The sequence below is a fragment of the Arvicola amphibius genome, chromosome 5 (assembly GCF_903992535.2).
Source record: "Arvicola amphibius chromosome 5, mArvAmp1.2, whole genome shotgun sequence".
Lineage (NCBI taxonomy): Eukaryota > Metazoa > Chordata > Mammalia > Rodentia > Cricetidae > Arvicola > Arvicola amphibius.
This window is the reverse complement of record NC_052051.1, coordinates 150,851,608-150,869,723: the sequence shown is the minus strand read 5'-3', so window position 1 is coordinate 150,869,723 and position 18,116 is coordinate 150,851,608. Positions and strand designations below refer to the sequence as shown.

General features: G+C 42.6%; 1 protein-coding gene across 3 annotated transcripts in view; it reads right to left on the bottom strand.

Annotated features, from left to right (window-relative positions):
* Window positions 1-18,116, bottom strand: part of Epg5 (ectopic P-granules autophagy protein 5 homolog) — an 89,721-nt gene that overhangs the window by 11,519 nt on the left and 60,086 nt on the right. The window contains exons 29-39 of one of the 3 annotated variants that reach the window (XM_038329696.1): window positions 17,576-17,732; window positions 14,385-14,579; window positions 12,907-13,120; window positions 11,871-12,019; window positions 11,149-11,350; window positions 10,554-10,626; window positions 9,746-9,852; window positions 8,784-8,959; window positions 6,760-6,945; window positions 6,130-6,339; window positions 4,751-4,895 (exon numbers count right to left, since the gene is read on the bottom strand). In XM_038329696.1, the coding sequence (XP_038185624.1) occupies window positions 4,751-4,895; window positions 6,130-6,339; window positions 6,760-6,945; window positions 8,784-8,959; window positions 9,746-9,852; window positions 10,554-10,626; window positions 11,149-11,350; window positions 11,871-12,019; window positions 12,907-13,120; window positions 14,385-14,579; window positions 17,576-17,732 (1,814 nt within the window). Of the gene's footprint in view, window positions 1-4,750; window positions 4,896-6,120; window positions 6,340-6,759; window positions 6,946-8,783; window positions 8,960-9,745; window positions 9,853-10,553; window positions 10,627-11,148; window positions 11,351-11,870; window positions 12,020-12,906; window positions 13,121-14,384; window positions 14,580-17,575; window positions 17,733-18,116 lie in introns of those variants that run through there. The other 2 variants (XM_038329697.1, XM_038329698.1) reach the window with 2 other exon arrangements.

Below are 18,116 nucleotides of genomic sequence, written 5' to 3'. Positions count from 1 at the left end.
GAAAGACCAGATCACATAATAAAGAAAGGAATATTAGAAAACGTCTGATTTTTCAATGGGAACTTTGAATCCAGAGATGCTTAACACATCTGATAGATGGTTAGAAAGAACTAAAAAACTGAACATCAAGAAAACAATAAAATTTAAAAATGGGGTATAGAACTAAACAGAGAGTTCTCAAAAGATGAAACACAAATGACTGAGAAACACTTAAATATTCAACATCCTTAGAAATCAGGGGAACGCAGATTAAACAACTGAGACTTCATCTAACCCCAGTCAGGCTGACCAAGATCAATAAAACAAATGACAGCACATGCTGCCTGGGACATGGAGAAAGGGAACACTTACTCATTGCTGGTGGGAGTGCAAAATGGTACAGCCACTCTGCAAATCAGGATGGAGGTTCCTCAGGAAACTGGGAACTATTTACCTCAAGATCCAGCTATAAAACTTTTGGGTATATACCCAAAGGACTCTACAGCTTATTAAAGAATTATTTACTCATGTTCATTGCCTCTCTATCCACAATAGCCAGAAATTAGAAATAGCCTAGGTTTTTATAAACTGATGAATGGATAATTAAAATGTGTTACACTCACGCAATGTAATATATTCAATAAAATAATGAAATTTGGAGGACTGAGCTAGAAATAATCATCCTGAAGTAACCCGGACTCCAGAGACAAATGTTGCCTGTTTTTTTCTAATATGTGGATGTTAGCTTTTAAACTTCAGTAAGTGTTCTATAATCTGAGTAACCACAGAGGCCAGGCACTCAGTAAAAAACCAAGAGGGGACGGGATCTCCCAGGGAAGAGAAATAGAATATAATGTTATGGAGAGCCAAAGGGGAACTAGACCGGGACTACTAAATAAGGAGAGGGATGTGGGAGAGGGATGTGAGAGCAGAATAAAGGAGGAAATATGGAGAGAGACAACTAACACTAAAGGCCTTATGAAAAACCATTTGAAAATCTACTACTGTAGAAGCTTCCTAAGATACATACATATATGAAAGTAATCTAAATGGAGTCACCAAATCACAGGAAAGACGATGCTCCAACTAGACATGCTACCAAGTAAAACCTTTAGTGTCAGGAATAAGTTACATCTTCAGTTGTTGGACAAAAGAGTCCCACTGGTAACCCCCAAACAATACAGGCATTGCCAAGGTGACTGTTTGCTCTCCACTACCTGATGGTAAAGCCCTGCTGATGATAACTTCTATCATTGAACAGAGAAGTCAAGCTGGTGCCTAACTAGGAACTTCGCCCCTACTGACTAGTGCTGGAAAGTACGCTGCGAGCTACCAGAGGAGAAACACAACACCAACATAGCTACAAACCCTGTGACCTACAACAGTGACTTCCCTGCAAGACACGGTGGAGCAATAGTGACCCGGGTGTTACAGGAGTAAACAAACAGTTTTTTCTTTATTGGATTTCAGGCTCACTCACGGAACCCATACCTGGCATTGCTAAAGTAGCCAAGTACCTGAAACTAGATAGATCATAGGCCTGCTACCATTTATTCTGATAATGGAACACAACAATAAAATGACTACCAATGATACACTGACAGACCAATGTCTCACCCAACCCTCATCAGAGAAGCTTCTTCTTGCAGTAGATGGTAATTAACGAAGAGACCCACAGCTGGACAATGTGCAAAAAGTGAGAGTCTTACATGGAGTATCTTCATCAAAATCCCCCCTCAAGGCTCAGGGATCTATGCAGAAGAGGAGTGGAAAGACTATAAGAGACAAAGACCGTGGATGACCCCAAGCAAACTGTGTCATGCAGATACAACAGGGCTGATACACACATGCGACTTCAAAGAGACAATGACAGCACACATAAGACCTGAACAAGTTCAAGCCAGATGAGGTCCAAGCACTGAGAGAGAGAAGTGGACACAGGGTCCCATCCCTAATCAAAAAGCTATTTGCAAATGATACCTGATAGCACGGAGAAAATCAATATCCTCCAGTGGAGTTTCCCCAATGCTGTGGGACAATGGTCTTTTATCCTGTCACTTGCATCATTTTTAATAAAATGCTGATTGGCCAGTATCCAGGCAGGAAGTAGAAGTGGGGCAACAAGAACAGGAGACTTCTGGGAAGAGGAAAGCTCAATTTGCAGCCATCACCCAGCCGCAGAGGAAGCAAGATGTAGCTGCCTCGCCGAAAAAGGTACCAAGCCACGTGGCAAACACAGACAAGAATTATGGGCTAATATAAGTTATAAGAGTTAATAAGAAGCCTGAGCTAATAGGCCAATCAGTTTATAATTAATGTAGACCTCTGTGTGTTTATTTGGGACTAAACGGATGTGGGACCTGGTGGGACAGAAAACCCCAGTCAACATAATATGGTTTCTGAGTGATTATTTCAGGAGTCTGGGCAGCCAGGAAACAAACAAGCAGCCTTATACAACAGCCTTATATCAACCACATTCCAGGGCAGGCCTCATGTCTAGGAGGTCAACATAAAATGAACCTTATGGGATTGTTGGTGGACTCTTTGGTTCATTTTAAATTGTTTATTTGGGCATTTTTTATTTTGCTGGTTCATTTGGGGTTTTTTTTTTTTGATTTTTTAATTTTTGGCTTTGGGTTTTTTTGTTCATTTTTCATTTTAAGAAAAAGAACATGAAGTTTGGGTGTATAGCAAGGTGGGGAGGATCCAGGAGGAGTAGGGAAGGGGGACAAAACATAATCAAAACATATTGTATAAAAATATTTATGTAAAAAATTAAAACAACAAGATATATGTTGAGATGGTGTGAAAAATATCTCACCTATCAGAACATGAATAATTAGTCTGTAATTTCCAACCTTTGCTCATAGAAAAACCAAGCATGCGATCCTTAGACCTCAGTTTTGGTGAACAACAGTAGCCCCACTTCCGTCATCAGATATTCTACAGCAGTTTATACCAAATAAATGACACTTAAATTACAGCCAAAGGTAAGGAAAACCCTTTTCACAGTTTCCTAATAACAGCTGTTTCAACTCTTTACTTTCCAAATAAGCAGACAGACTGGTAATATCAATGGGCCCTTTAGAAAGAAGAGAGATGGAAAGAGAATAGCAAAAACAAAATGAACAAATTCATTTCAGAAGAAACTGTCAGAGACCGAGAACATCACGGAGATAGAGCATATCCCTTTCAAAACAGAAAGCATGTCTTACTAGTGAACAGGTATTGTTCTTAGCTATCTTGAATAAGGTACTTTTTTTTTCTTTTTTTTTTTTTTGGTTTTTTTCGAGACAGGGTTTCTCAATAAGGTACTTTTTGTAATAGACTAGAACTGAGGCCTGCTCACTTCTCTACGTCCACGAAAAAGGGAAGAGCACTGGAAGTCCTACCCATCACACCTATTGAAGTAATAAATTCACTACGCAGTGTGAAACGGACCCTAATCTGATGCAAAAACTATTGTCAAGTAAGAACTTAAACACTTGAAAGTGCTAATCACAACATGCATATATTTTCATGCATTTCTGAGTATAAATATTCTTGATGAAAAGGCCTTATCTCAGTTTCAAATGAACAGCAGCAGCAATTTTGATATATGATGAACCTCCTTACGGAATCAGCCTGTTTTTGCCTTTCTTCTCAGTAGCAAAGCCATGACTGATTCCTACAAACCAGGCTCGACTCTAGTGAGTCTTCCAGTTCTTGCTGCACACTCTTCCTAGGGTGCTAATATTCCTGGACTTCACAGTCAGCCATGACCAACCCTAGCTCCTACACTGCTTATGATTCTGTTATTCCTTTTGGTTTTCTTACTTTGTATTATCTCACATGAATTCTTCAACAAGAGGATCTGCTTGTACTCAACCATTTTTAGTGGACCACTTTCCTTCCCACAGATATCTGACCAAACACCAAGCCACAATAGGCAGCTGTTTCTGCTCTCCTCACACAGGAGCTCACCTGTGCCTAACAAACACAGGCTCTCCTTTAGGCCCCCATCTCAGGGAGGCCCTGGGCATTATCAGCTCCCTCTAGACCTATGAAGGTTCAGGGAAAAATCAGTTTGACTACTCTGTCTACCTTCATAAGTTTTCTCTTACACTCTATTTCTTTTTTTTTTAAGATTTACTTATTTATTATGGATACAGTGTTTCTACCTGCAGGTATGCCTGCACTCTAGGCCAGAAGAGAGCACCAGGTCTCATTAGGGATGGTTGTGAGCCACCATGTGGTTGCTGGGAATGAACTCAGGCCCTCTGGAAGAGCAGCCGGTGCTCTTAATCCCTGAGCCATCTCTCCAGTCACTATACTCTACTTCTAACCTTAAAATTCCTTATCTTTTTACCATTCTACCAATAATTATAATTTTTGGTTTTTGCATTTTATTGAGCATTCTTGGTTGTTTTCAGTAGAAGTTGTTGGCAGGATGTCTGTTCACTGACCTGCTAGCAACAAATCCCTCCACAGAAATGTCTTGACAAGCTATCAGGTGACTCTGAACTTCTACTTACGAGCTAACCCCCTATAAAGTTGCTTCCTCCAGATCATCACTAATGTCTTATCCAGCTTGAACCTCAGTACAGGTCACTTCACATCCTCATCTGCCAGGGTCAACCTCTCCTCAAACTGTAACACTGCTGCTTGTCCCAGGGGCCCTGACTGTCTGGATCAGGAGTCGTGGTCTTGACCATCCTCCTCAGCTCACAAAGCCCAACACACACAAGAACTCACTGCCCGCACGAGTATGTGGCTTCCACTGGTCACTTACCAGGTGGGTTAAAGACAATGACGTCATCTAAGAGCTTAGCTATTTCCTGCTCCAGGACTGGGAAGGTGACTTTTCCACTTTGTTCCAGGGTACTGAGGAACTGAACCATCTGACGAGTGAAGGCTTGGCACTTTGGAACTATGTCCTGATGAGGAGGGAGAGAGGGAGGAAGGGGGGAGGGAGGGAGGGAGGGAGGGAGGGAGGGAGGGAGGGAGGGAGGGAGGGAGGGAAGGAGGGAGGGAGGGAGGGAGGAAGGGAGAGGGAAAGAGAGGGAGAGGGAGAAGGAAAGAGAGAGAGGGAGAGGGAGGGAGAGGGGGAGGGGGAGGGAGAGGGAGAGGGAGAGAGAGAGAGAGAGAGAGAGAGAGAGAGAGAGAGAGAGAGAGAGAGAGAGAGAGAGAGAGAGAATCCTGTCAGTCAAATGAACTGAGCGAGAAATGTTAGCTCAGTATTCCTGGGGAGCACAGCATGGCACTGACCACTTGGCTCAGTTCTCCTGGGGAGCACAGCATGGCACTGACCATTTGAGCAGAGTGAAGACAATGCTCTTGAACACTCTAAAGATTTGTCCCTCAAATTTAGTTTTAATAAAACACTGATTGGCCAGTAGACAGGCAGGAAGTATAGGCAGGCAAACAAACTAAGCATGATGGGAAAGAGAAGGGTGGAGTCAGGAGATGCTGGCCAGAAGCAGAGAAGCAAGATGGGCATGCTGTACTAAGAAAAGGTACTATCATGTGGCAAATGTTAAGTAAGGAATATGGGTTAACTTTAAATGTAAGAGCTAGTTAATAATAAGCGTGAGCTATTGGTTGAACATTTATAAGTAATATTAAGCTTCTGTGTGGTAATTTGGAAAGTGACTGCCAGGTATTTGGGACCAAGTGGCTCCAAGACAGGAAACTTCTGTCAACAGAAGAGGACAGATTGGGAAGCCACAAAAGACCTCATCTAGCCAGCCCAGGAGATGTGTCTGCAGCTATGCAAAACAGTGATGGCATAGAGACGAGAATGCCCCATGCCACAAAACTGCATTAACAATGCCTTTAACCAAACAGTGATTTACTTGTCAAAAATGTCCCCCAAAATGTTCATATTTACTCTAACTCAAACCTCCAGCTTACACTCATCACTCTCCCTGCCTCTCTGTGGACTAAGACATTCAATTTTAAAGCCTGCCCACTGATCTCCAGTCTACCTAAGGCATTGCAAGTAAATGGGGAAAGTCAAACCAAAGGACCCAGGAGGCCGTGAGCACACGGTGGCCACACCCAGCTTTCTCTGTGGAGCATGTCAGGAGACTCATGGCTAGCCTTACTAGCATATGTTCGACTTCTGGTCCCAAAGAACATGCCAATTTTTAAACCACTCACTCAACTTACGAGATGCTTCTGGCCCTCAGCAGGAACAGAGAGTCCTGCAGATACTTTTAAGAGCTTCACAACGCGTTCAGCAGAACAGTCTTGGGCCAGGATGACAGATGGTGGGTAATGACTGCTGAAATAACCCAGCACGCTCTGGTATGACACAAGATCCACAAGATGCCACGAGAGTGAGCTTGTCTGTCCAAGAAGGCTTAGTAAAGGTGAATCCTAAAAATGGAAGGCAAGCTGCTTTACATTCATTTCCCAAGAAATATATGTCTCTAGTTATCTGTGGGAAGACAGCTTATGATAAGAACAGAAAAGTTAGAGAACCAAGGAGGTACACACTCAAGTTAGCATCAAGTGGAGTCATGGCAAAAGTGCAGTAAGATCTGCAAGAATTCAGATGGATTCGGGTGTACACAGCAACATGGACTTCAAGAAGCACACCGAACTAAGAAGATAAAATTATCAGCAGGGTTCTATTATTTAGAGCTAGACTAAGGGCTGTCCAGTAAAGTAAGCAGGTAGCTGAAGGCACAGCTCAGATGCTGAGCATCTACTCATACTAATGTCTGTAAGGAAAACTTCATCAGGAGAAAACAATGCACTAAGAAGCCACAGCTGATCACAGCTCCCCAAACTTACTGTTTGATCGACCAGCTGAGCTTCCTTTGCCAGCAAAATCATCATAAAAAGCAGACAGACAACCATGCTCTGGGTTTCGGGAAGGGGACTGGGATTCCAGGCATCGGACAGCACACTGACCCAGTTGACTCTGCAGAGTACAGACCCCAGAAACAAGAAACAGCTCTTGGGGCTTCCACGCTCCACCTGAAGTGAACAAAAAACAGTATAGTATATTATATGTATTATACATGTTTTTAAGAGGTCACTCTTCCCCAGACTATAAATATTCACTGATAATCGTGCCTTATATAACTTCCTCCCAGGTCCAGTAGACACGTGCATTCTTGAGCTTGCGTATTTGTACTTCCCTGTCTAATGATTCTAAAGAGAAGAGTGCCCTTCCCTGGCCCCAAGAAGGCGGAAACTCCCTGTCACTGAGCCCCTGGAGTTGTAGGAGTGGAGGGACCTCGGGTGAGCTGGAGCTCAAGGAAAGCTCTATTGGTGAGAAGTTTTCAAACCTCAGTGCGTATCAGAACAACTTCTGGCACATCCAAGAGGTGCTGGCTTCCCGGGGATGTGCTGGAGCAGGGATGAGCAAGTTCCCCTCTGATGTTCATAAGGATGCTCCTGAGACCACACTTAGAGAACCACCACACTGGGACATACAATATTAATATGAACTTCCAATGTAATGCGGTATTCTAAATGTCTCCACATGACTGGACTTTACAATCTAATATTTAAACTCTATTCAGAGGTGTACTTGGGTGCATAATCAACCTGAAAGCTGTTTTTTATAGCCCATTTCACTGTTTTTAATTTGTTTATCTTAACAAATTTAGGCGCCATAAATTGTTCTTTTAAAGATTAATATTAAAAACCTCTACTCTACTTATAAAATAAGGATGAGACTGGACTCTGGTGGTGACTTGTGTCTGCTCCCTCCTGGAAGACAACTCTTCATCCTTTTACAGTCTCTTCTCCAGCCTTTCCATCCGGCTTGCAATTTAAGAGATTCTCAGCTTCTGGGTAGATCAAGGCTACCTAGTCCTTAAAACTCCTAGAGACAGACTCTATCGTTCCTTGGCAGACTATTCCACAGTTTAATTAGTCTTCTACAGCATCCCTCTCACTGAAAATGTGCCTTAAAGGTCATTAAGCCAACATTCTCTCATGTGTTCGTAATGATGATTAAGTATCTACTCAGGCCCTGCACCTCAATGGCTGAACAGGATCAGCTTCCTTGGAGCTCAGCTACAGAAGAGCGGTTGCCAGAGCAGTACTGGGTAGGGCTTCACAAAAAAACCACCAGAGGCCCCACTGCATCTTACTAATCGTTAATATTTGTGTCTTAGTGATCATCACGAATATACAAGTCTATCAGTTAAAGCCCTGAAATGACTCGGCAGCAATAAACATGACAGACATTAGGTTAGGAGGAAGCACAAATGGACTGGTGACTAATGAGCTGAAACAATCATAAGAGCCGAGCTCACTGAGGTTCTGACAACAGAGCACATCAGCCCAGGCTGCTGCTGCTGAAGCTGCCGCGGGGCTCCTGGAACTATTGCTTCTGTTGCAAAGGTTCACACGCACATCTTGGCCTTCCTTAAGATTACTCCAGGTCCTTCCATGTTTATGATGTGTCACTGCTTGTTACGATGGCTTTATCTCCCACAATCTAATTATTCACCATCATAACTATTGAAATCAACTTGGAGTTGAGTACTAATTCACATTTTGCCTTCACACAACATTCACAAGCAGGCCTAACAATATTATCCAATATTATAACAATGATTATAGAGATAAACACTAGCCAGGACTCAGTAAGCTAGGGAATCACGCAGCCTTATCCCTTAAACTAGAGAACGGCCAACATGTTAGAGACAGCCTTTCTCTGCGCTTTAAAACTGGTCTAAAAGATGTGTTCAAATCACTAACTAACGCATGGCTCCCACAGGCTGCTGCTTTCCACAGTATGTACCAGAGGGTGACACAGAAGGGACACACTGGGGAGGGGACACCAACAAAGGCCGGACCTTGAAGAAGGCCTCCATGAGCCTCTGGTCAGGGTACAGGTCCTTCCACGTGAGTTTCTGGTAAGCACTGTGAAAAGTGTAGAGAATGAACTCCGGCATCTTGGGTGCTGTGCATGCTTCACAGTAATGCAGCAGATGCAGCTGCAGGGCTCCTTCGTCACCTGGTAATAGCTTGTCTAGAATTGTAAAAGGAAATACAGTTCAGGTCATTTGGTTTCTTTAAAAAGGGATAGGAAAGAAAAAGAAATGCTAATACAAAACACAGTTTGTCTTCTCAAGGTGATTAGCTTTCTTCTCCAAAACCTCTAAATGGCTTTTTAACCAAAATGCACACTACAGCCGGCTGCCCTCTCATGTATGCAATCCCACACCATTAGCACGTCTTTCTTCATTTAGCGTTTTGGGAGAATTCCTCAAAAGAAATATTTCAACATTTCTCAAAAAAAAAAAAATCAACAAGGACATAAAAATGCTCAGCATTACTAAATATCACAGAAATGCAAAATAAATTCGATGAGGGCAGGCAGATCGGTAAACAGCTAAAGTGTGTGCTGCCAAGGCTGACAACCAGAGCTTGACTCCCGGAACCCATATGAAGGAAGGAGAGAACCAATTTCCACAGAAATCTCTCTCTCTCTCTCTCTCTAAATGTAAAGAAAAAATTAAAATCACGATGAAGTATAACTTCACACTGGCTTTTTAATCTATTTTTATTTTATGTGGATAGGTGTTTGCCGTCATGGAAAACAGCACAAAAGCCCCTCAGAAGCCAGAGTAGGCAATACTCTCAGAAGCCTGGGGTACTAAACGGGCTGTAACTACGCAACTCAGAGCAGCAACACAGACATTCAGTAACTGTGGCAGCGGCCATTCTCCTGTCGGCTTCTTAGGAAAGCAGGAGGAAAAGTTGATGGAGAGGCTGAAGGGAAGACTCAAGAGGGCACCACATGACACCTCCCTACCTTTAAGACTGCCGTGCAGTGAGTCAATGCAGTCAGTGAACAGCTGCACGATGCTGGAGGCCACCACAGCATCACTCTCTAGCCAGGGGTAATGTCGCTGTTGGCTGCTTCACAGGAAAGAAACATGCTTAGGAATGAGAGCGCATGTGACAGAGTTAAGAGTCTAGGGCTGGCAAGTCAGAGAACTCTGCCTCTGCAGCCTGAAGCAGAGCTGGGAGCTCCTGAAAGTGAAGGATGCCTGTGACATCAACCCTTAACACTGACTTCCCTCTCTCCTAAGGCCAGTACTGGGCTCATCTAGTTTATTTGCACAGCTTTACAGAAGAGCCACCCACAGAACAATTCATAGGGTTTGGATGACTATGTCACCATGTATCCTGATGCTCATGAAACAATGTTTTCATTTAACGTCAGAGTTACAAGATTAAGGGGGCATCCCTGACCCAATAATTTGATATACAACTTAATTCTAAAAATAGCTGAGTTAATAGAAAATGCTGAGATCCATATTTATAAACCTACTTTATGAAAAAAAATTCTTAAGTATGCAAACAAATTCAACTTCCTTACTGTAGAAAATTGGAAATTAGTGGTTCATTTTGTTCCAAAATTAATATCAAGATAACATCACTAATTGCTCAGATGAATAATTATATAAACAAAAATGGCTTGACTTTTGTATTTTATCAACTTAAATGCCACTGTATTAAAAATTGAATCTGTGAAATCATCATGAGCTGTAATAAGTATCATTAGAACTTAAGTAAATAAATTCCAAAGAAATCGGAGCATATGACAAACTACTTACTTTTCACTGTCCTCTAAAACCAGGATCCAGGGCTTAAAGAGCTGGACGATCTGTGAGTACAGGGACCTCAGCACTGAAACAGCACAGTTGTTAGAAACAAGGCCCTCACTCTGCCCACTGGCTCCAGCTCATACTAAGTGCACACAGTCTACTGTTCCTCCCTGTAAAGCCTTTGCTGACACAGAAACAGTATGGTTAGTGCAACAATGCAGGCTTCCCCTTTCAATTGCTATGATGAAGTGAGCTTACTGTTTACTATAGCACAACGTCATAAGTAATTTTATAATGTACATTTTTCCAAGATACATGTTTCATTCTCAACATTATCCTAGCCTAGGTAAATGATAGGAAGGAGTTAGAGAAATACACCTCTCTTTGAACCATATCCCCACCAAGGAGGAGCATAGACAAGCTACAGCAAGCATCCTATACTCGCTGTGAAACCATATAGATATGATGAATATACGGGTTCACACCTGTACCCTTTTCCTATTCCCTCTCCTTGACATCTGAGAAGGATCTCTTAATGTGTCTATCTGAATTTCTCCTAATGGAAGGCACAGCACTTAGCTCCCACCAACTGGAAGCACAATACCTTCTTTGCCGCTGGCCGTCGGGTTTTGAGTCAAGGAGGAGATTTCTAAGTCAATCAGCCTTTTCACAAGGTATCCTAGGAATGTCTCCACATCAACCATATAAGGGCTCCATTTCGAGAACAATCCAAAGCTTTTAAAGTCCAGCTTGGATAGTCGAAGCTTATAAAAGAAGTCAGAAAGCCACTGGATGGTCTCCATTACCTAGAAGAGACAACCAGCCAAACACTGCTCACTAAACGTCCACTTTGGTATAGAATCTTCCCCAGCCCCTTTCTTCTTTTCTGTGGCTGTAGATGAAATCTAGGACCTCATGATAACTAGAAAGGCCCCACCGCTGAGCCTTTAGCTGCAAGTGCAGGTGTGGACCGCACCGAGCTTCAGGTGCTTATGCGAAGCCACCATAGATAAAACTGAGGGCTTGGTGGGCCACACCACGGAGGGATAATCAGATGTGCTTGGGTGGGAGGAAGGTTTGTACAGGGGAATGCTGGCTTTCCTTCTCTTCAGACAGGAGCATAAGAGAAAAGTAGTCCAGGCAAAGGTCAAAGACGACATAGAGCTCTTACACACACACACACACACACACACACACACACACACACACACACACCAAAATAAAAACAAAAAACCCAGCTTTTAATTGTGCTCCAATTGTTTGAAAATGCACAGGAAGCAAAATGGGAAAGAATACATAAAGCTGCCCAAGACCAAAAGCTCACACCTGCTTGTCTGACAAGAGAACCTCTGAGGCACTATGAAGCACGGTGCTGTCCACAGAAGCTGCCCCCTGCTGGCTGCTTGGGGCATCGCATCTCAGGGCTCTCAAAGTGGCTTTCCAGCACTCAGGACTCAGCAGCTGCTCTGCAGAGCCTAGAGAAGGGACAGAGACAACAGGTCTGTGTTTTTCCCAAACCACTTTCAACCCGAAACAAAGAACATGTACTTTACAAATAAATGATGATGAAGATGATAATAATTCAATCAAATCTGTAGGAATACATGGTAGAAAAAGACAAAAGAAAAGACAAAAAAGTGACTTAACTGGGAGTGAGCTCCACGAAGCCACTGGACCCCACCCTCCAACTGTGATGAGAAATTATATTAGTGTGAATGTGTGCGTGATGTGTGTGTGTGTGAGCATGTGTGTGATGAGCGTGTGTGTGATGAGTGTGTGATGTGAGTGTGTGATGTGATGTGTGTGTGATGTGTGTGTGTGTGATGTGTGATGTGAGTGTGATGTGAGTGTGTGATGTGAGTGTGATGTGAGTGTGTGATGTGAGTGTGATGTGAGTGTGTGATGTGTGTGTGATGTGTGTGTGATGTGAGTGTGTGATGAGTGTGTGTGTGTGATGTGTGTGTGATGTGTGTGTGATGTGTGTGTGATGTGAGTGTGTGATGTGAGTGTGTGATGAGTGTGTGTGTGATGTGTGATGTGAGTGTGTGATGTGAGTGTGTGATGTGAGTGTGTGATGTGAGTGTGTGATGTGAGTGTGTGATGTGAGTGTGTGATGAATGAGAGAGCAGATGACACAGAACTCTATATGAAATTAGAGTACAATCTTGGGGTCTTGGTTCCCTCCTTTCACCATGGCTTCTAGGAACCTAACTATGGTCATCAGGCGAGGGTGGCAAGGAAGTCACCTGCTGAGCCATCTCCAGCCTCATCTTAACCCTTTCAGATGGCATCTACAGAGTGGGGATAGGCTAGCAGACACTCACTGAGCGCTTACCAATCACACCCAGATGGAGACACTTACTTTGCACCAGCAGCCTGAGAACATCACTGTACTGGTCAGGGAACTGGTAGAGTAGAAGGTGAGTCCAGTGCTTACAGAAAAGATTAAATGGCATCAAAATATCTTCATCTGGTTCAAGGCCCCAGGCAGTAAGTGCCAAGTGAATGGACTCCAGGAGCCTGGTACGATCAGACAGAGGAGGTTTAGTGGCGTTTAACCATTGCTTAACATCGAACTAAAAAAGAAACAGAAACAAGAAGCAGTTTTATTTACATTAGAAAATTAAATGAAGCAGAGAGGTCTGTGCAAACTTAAAAATCAGAGGCAATCTTGCAGTTAGCTGTCTACAAACACAGAAACTAAAATGCACACACGCGTGCACGAGTGAATGTAACTGATGCGCACCATGACGCCACCGTCTCCATCGGGTGTCTGAGCTGATGGCATGTCCTCAGCTCAACAACCTTCTTTTAAAGTATGAAATCTTACTTGGGGTTGGTTAAGGATATGATCAGAAGCAGAACACTCATCTTGAATGTTCACAGCCCTAGGTTTGACACCTAGCATCGCAAAAATACAAACCCCAAACAAAAGCCACTCATTGACTAACCAGTCACTGTAGGTTTACACTTCCATTCTATTTCTGAAAATGCCATACATTTCTGCTTTATTATAAGTTCCCTCTGAGGCCTCATCAGAGTTTCAGAGCTGTCCTTCATGTGCTAGTGTCAGAACCAAGCAGCCAATTTACGGAGCTTACTTAACAGCCATCTTTTTAGTGCCATTTGTTACCTACTGCAGCTTATAAAATTCAGACTGTTGGAATCTTTCAACATCCCACACCATAAAATATATTCACCTCTGTTATAGACTGGGCTCAGTCTCTTCACCCTAAAAAGCACCAGGGACCCATTGCTTCATAAATGTCACAGAAGCATATTTGAAGGTGCTGACATTCTCAAGGGGTTAAGTCACTGCCTTGCTCGAATAGTCTTCTATTCGGATGAGGACAAGGGAAGTTTATTTAGACCAGGTGTATTCAAATATGAATCTGACATGTAATGACTCACAGGTCAAACACCATAGAAGCAAATTCAAGATACATTTAAAAGGGTTATTAAATTCCTCTTTCATAAGGAGTATTTCATGAGGAATATTTCATGACTGTACTAAGTTTTTAAAGCCTGGGCTGGGCACTCGGGAGGCAGAGGCAGGCGGATCTCTGTGAGTTTGAGGCCAGCCTGGTCTACACAGTGAGTTCCAGGACAGCCAAGCATACACAGAAAACCCCTGTCTCAAAAGAACAAAACAAAATAAAGCTTGGGATGCTGTGCTCTGAGAGTCACACTCTGGAGTACGACTGTCTGTGCAGCTCAGCCGGTGCCCACAATGGGGAGGCTGTAAAGTCGGGCTAATCTGAGATCACGCAGCGTGGAAAGGGCCTCTCGGCATGGGAAGCAACAGTCGCTTCCGATTTTCCCAGGCGGAATCATTAGTACCTTGGTGAGCAGCATGAAAATCATGTCACTGTTGTCCTCGCTTAAGAACTGCACCACTTTCTCATACAGGTGGATGAACTCTGCCGGCGCCGCATTGGGGGTGAAGAACGGGGAGAGCAGAGAGCAGAGGCGTCTGTTCTTCAGGATGGTCTGCAGCACTTTCCTGCACTCTGACCTGGTGCCGCTGATAAACACCTGCACAAAATAAAAGGGAGCTGCCTCTCAATTTCCCTGCCGCTTCTCTGAGGCAGTCTTCAGCGGTACTAAGTTAGGTAAAATAAGGTCTTGTGGATGAAAATATAAAATCAGAAGATATCTAAAATCAGGCACTTTTAATCCCAGCACTTGGGAGGCAGATGCAGGAGGAACTCTGTGAGTTTGGCGCCAGCCTTGTCAACACAGTGAGTTCCAGGACAGCCAGAGCTACAAAGTGAGACCCTGTCTCAAATAATAATAATAATGATAATAATAATAAATTAATGTGGCTCAAAGGCTAAGATACACTAGAATCTAACTGATTCTCTAAGTAGTCTCAGGGTCAGGAAGGCTTTCCTAAGAATGATCACAATAAAAATAATAGGCAGGGCTCACAGGTATGGTTTACTAAAATTTTAACTTCACTGAGACACAAAAAAATCATAGTTAGAAAAATATGCTTACATTGCTCTCCAAATACTAAGTTAGTAACTTAGTACTGGAAGGACTCTTCTGATCACATCAAAACCCCAAAAACGTACAAAGGAAAATAATCAGTAACACACACACACACACTCAAACACATGCACACTCTCACACATATGCACACTCACACACACACAAGCGTGCATGTGTGCGCGCACACACACTCTGCCAATAAACATACCAAGAGATATATAATTTGAGAGAACTTTAAATACAGAGGCTGGGGAAAGAGTTCAGAAGAGTTAATGCTGCACAAGCTGGAAGACCCAAGTTTAATCCCAAGCACCAACAGGAAAAGCCAGGAGCAGTGGCTGGGTGCCTGGAACTGATGGGTGATGAGGGTAGAGATGTCAAGATCACAAGCTATAGTGATATTTTATTTATGTTTTATAAATAAAGCTTGCCTGAAGATTAGAGGGTAAAACTAAGCCACTAGATGTCAGGCAGTGGTGGCACACACCTTTCATCCCAGGATTTGAGAGAAGAGGCAGATGGATCTCTGTGAGTTCAAGGACACCATGGGCTACACAAGATCAATCCAGAAACAGATCCAAGTAATGGTGGCCTACACCTTTAATCCCAGTACTAGGGAGTCACATGCCTTTAATCCCAGCACTAGGGAGTCACATACCTTTATTCCCACTGCTAGAGAGGAATATAAGGCAGAACTTGTTCTTTTTCAGTCTGATGATTTCTTAGAGGTAGAGCTCTCTAGTAGCTTTGCTGCTTTGCTTTTCTAATCTTTGGGTTGAACCCCAATATCTGTCTCTGGATCTTTATTAACAAGGCAACCAGCCTAGCTCAAATTGAGTGAGAGTTTGTCTCAAGAAAGGCAGAAAGTGATAAAGCTCTGGTCTCCATTCATACACACAGCATAATAGCAATACAACTTTTTAAAGGGTTGGCATTCTACTTCCCTTATCAGATTAGCCAAATTTTAAGGCTCAATCTCCAGTTCTACAAACACTGGTCCATACGGGGACAACGCTTTAATAAGAATGGGAATTCCTAATGTTAGTTATGATAGTGTAACTATGCGCAAATCTCCCAGCAGGGCAGTGAGCAAAAGCACATAATGCTATAAAATATAAATATACAGTTACACCAAATTCCTTTGATACAGCAGTCACATTTTCAGAAAACAGTAAATACTAAAGAAAATATTGTAAGAACAATAATTTCAGCCTTATTGTAGAAAAAGAGAGAGAGACTTTAGCAAAACAGTCACCCAAAAAAATGTGAACACAATACCTTAAAGCATGTCTTTATTATGGAACAGACATTTGACATGTGCAGGCAGGCCTGTACTTACTAGCAAGGGAAGTTAAAAGATACACTTAAGTGTACAGGAAATAACTCAGCACATATCTGTCTGAAGTGTCTATGTAAGTACCTATGTAGGGATAAAAATGACAGAGCATGTTTATAACTCAAATTATAGCTATTTTACTACTATCCCTTGGTATTTAGAATCTTGAGAACATTTTCTTAGACTTTGGGTTCTATACTGTATGGCTCATACAGTATTATTAACATATTAACTTTGATGAGAAGCAAAGTTCTTAGAAGAAAATGAACTATCGTCTGGTGACACAGCTCAGTGGTGGAGCACCTGCCCAGCATAGGCAAGGCCCTGAGTTAAAATGCCAGAAAAACAACACGTGGTTGAATCTGATTGGCATTCCCACTTATGGGTATCCAAGTGATCAATTAAGTTTGGATGCAAATGTGTGACCAGGGTTGACATTTTCCAAACAAGTAGATTTCCTTTATATCACATCCATAAATCTGCATGAATACCTTGCCTTTGCACTGTTGAAACAGGTAAATAAATGGTGGCAGAAACAGCACCTGGGAGGCAGCGACAGTCAGGAGAGCAGCACTGAACCCAGCTGGAAGCCCTAGGCTCATTTCTTAGCTCCAGCATTCACAGGTGATGCTTTAGAGAAGTTGCTTCGTTTTTCAAAGACCACTTGCTTCTTTTTAAAAACTTTTTGTAGCAACACTGGGGATTGAACTTGGGGTCTCATGCATGCTATGGCCCCTACTTTTTTGGTTTTTTGTTTAACTTTTTGAGACAAGGTCCTGCTAAGTTGCCCAGGTTGGCCTTCAACTCATTATGCAGTCTAGGCAGGTCTTGAACTTGTGATCCTAAGCAGCTGAGATTACAGGCTATGCCACTTGAATCCACTCTGCTGATCATTTTCAAGACAGGAATGATATCAACTATACAGAGTCAGTGTGAAGACAAACTTAAATTAATTAGAAACTATCTTGCAAATGATAAAGGAACTTCAGCCATGTTATGAAAACCTATGCCAAAATGTGATGTCTGCCTAGCCTTCCAGATGTGCACCATTTAATCTCATTTGTAGAAGAAGCAACATTCTAGACAAAAAATTCTACCAACATCACAGGAAGCCAGCGATTCTCCAAAGGCTTCTGACTGTATTTAGTCAAAACCCAAGAACTCAGGGTCTGTGCATGGCTGACAGCGGGAATGGTGTTACCTGCCCCAAGATCTCGATGCACGAAGTGAAGAACTGCCTCGTAGGAGGATGGCGCTGGGTCTCATCGCTGACATAGTCCACAACAGTAAAGAAGAGGCTGATGCCAATTTTCTGAACCCCAGGTGTAGGCTGCAACTTATAAGCATTCACTAAGGCCCTATGGAAAAATATGAGCACAATATTTGTCCGTGGTAAATAATCCGTATTCCCAAATGTCTCTGTTTTTCTCACTCCTCAGGCAATATTTACAAGCGACTTCAAAGGTCTGTGCAATAACACTTTAAAAATACTGCATGTGGTAAATATGTATCTATCAATTACTCAAAAATTTACTTTTGATATATAGTAATGATTTTATATGTCCCTCTGGAAAAATAAAGTCAACTGCTTTTATAAGGACCAATTAACATCCTGGCACTTATTAAAGTTTTTCATATATTGTATATAATGCATAGTTACTTGACTTTTGAAGTCCTTACATTTTTAAGCACAAGAACATGATCTCTGTACATTTTAAAATCCAGAATATGCCTGAGGGTGA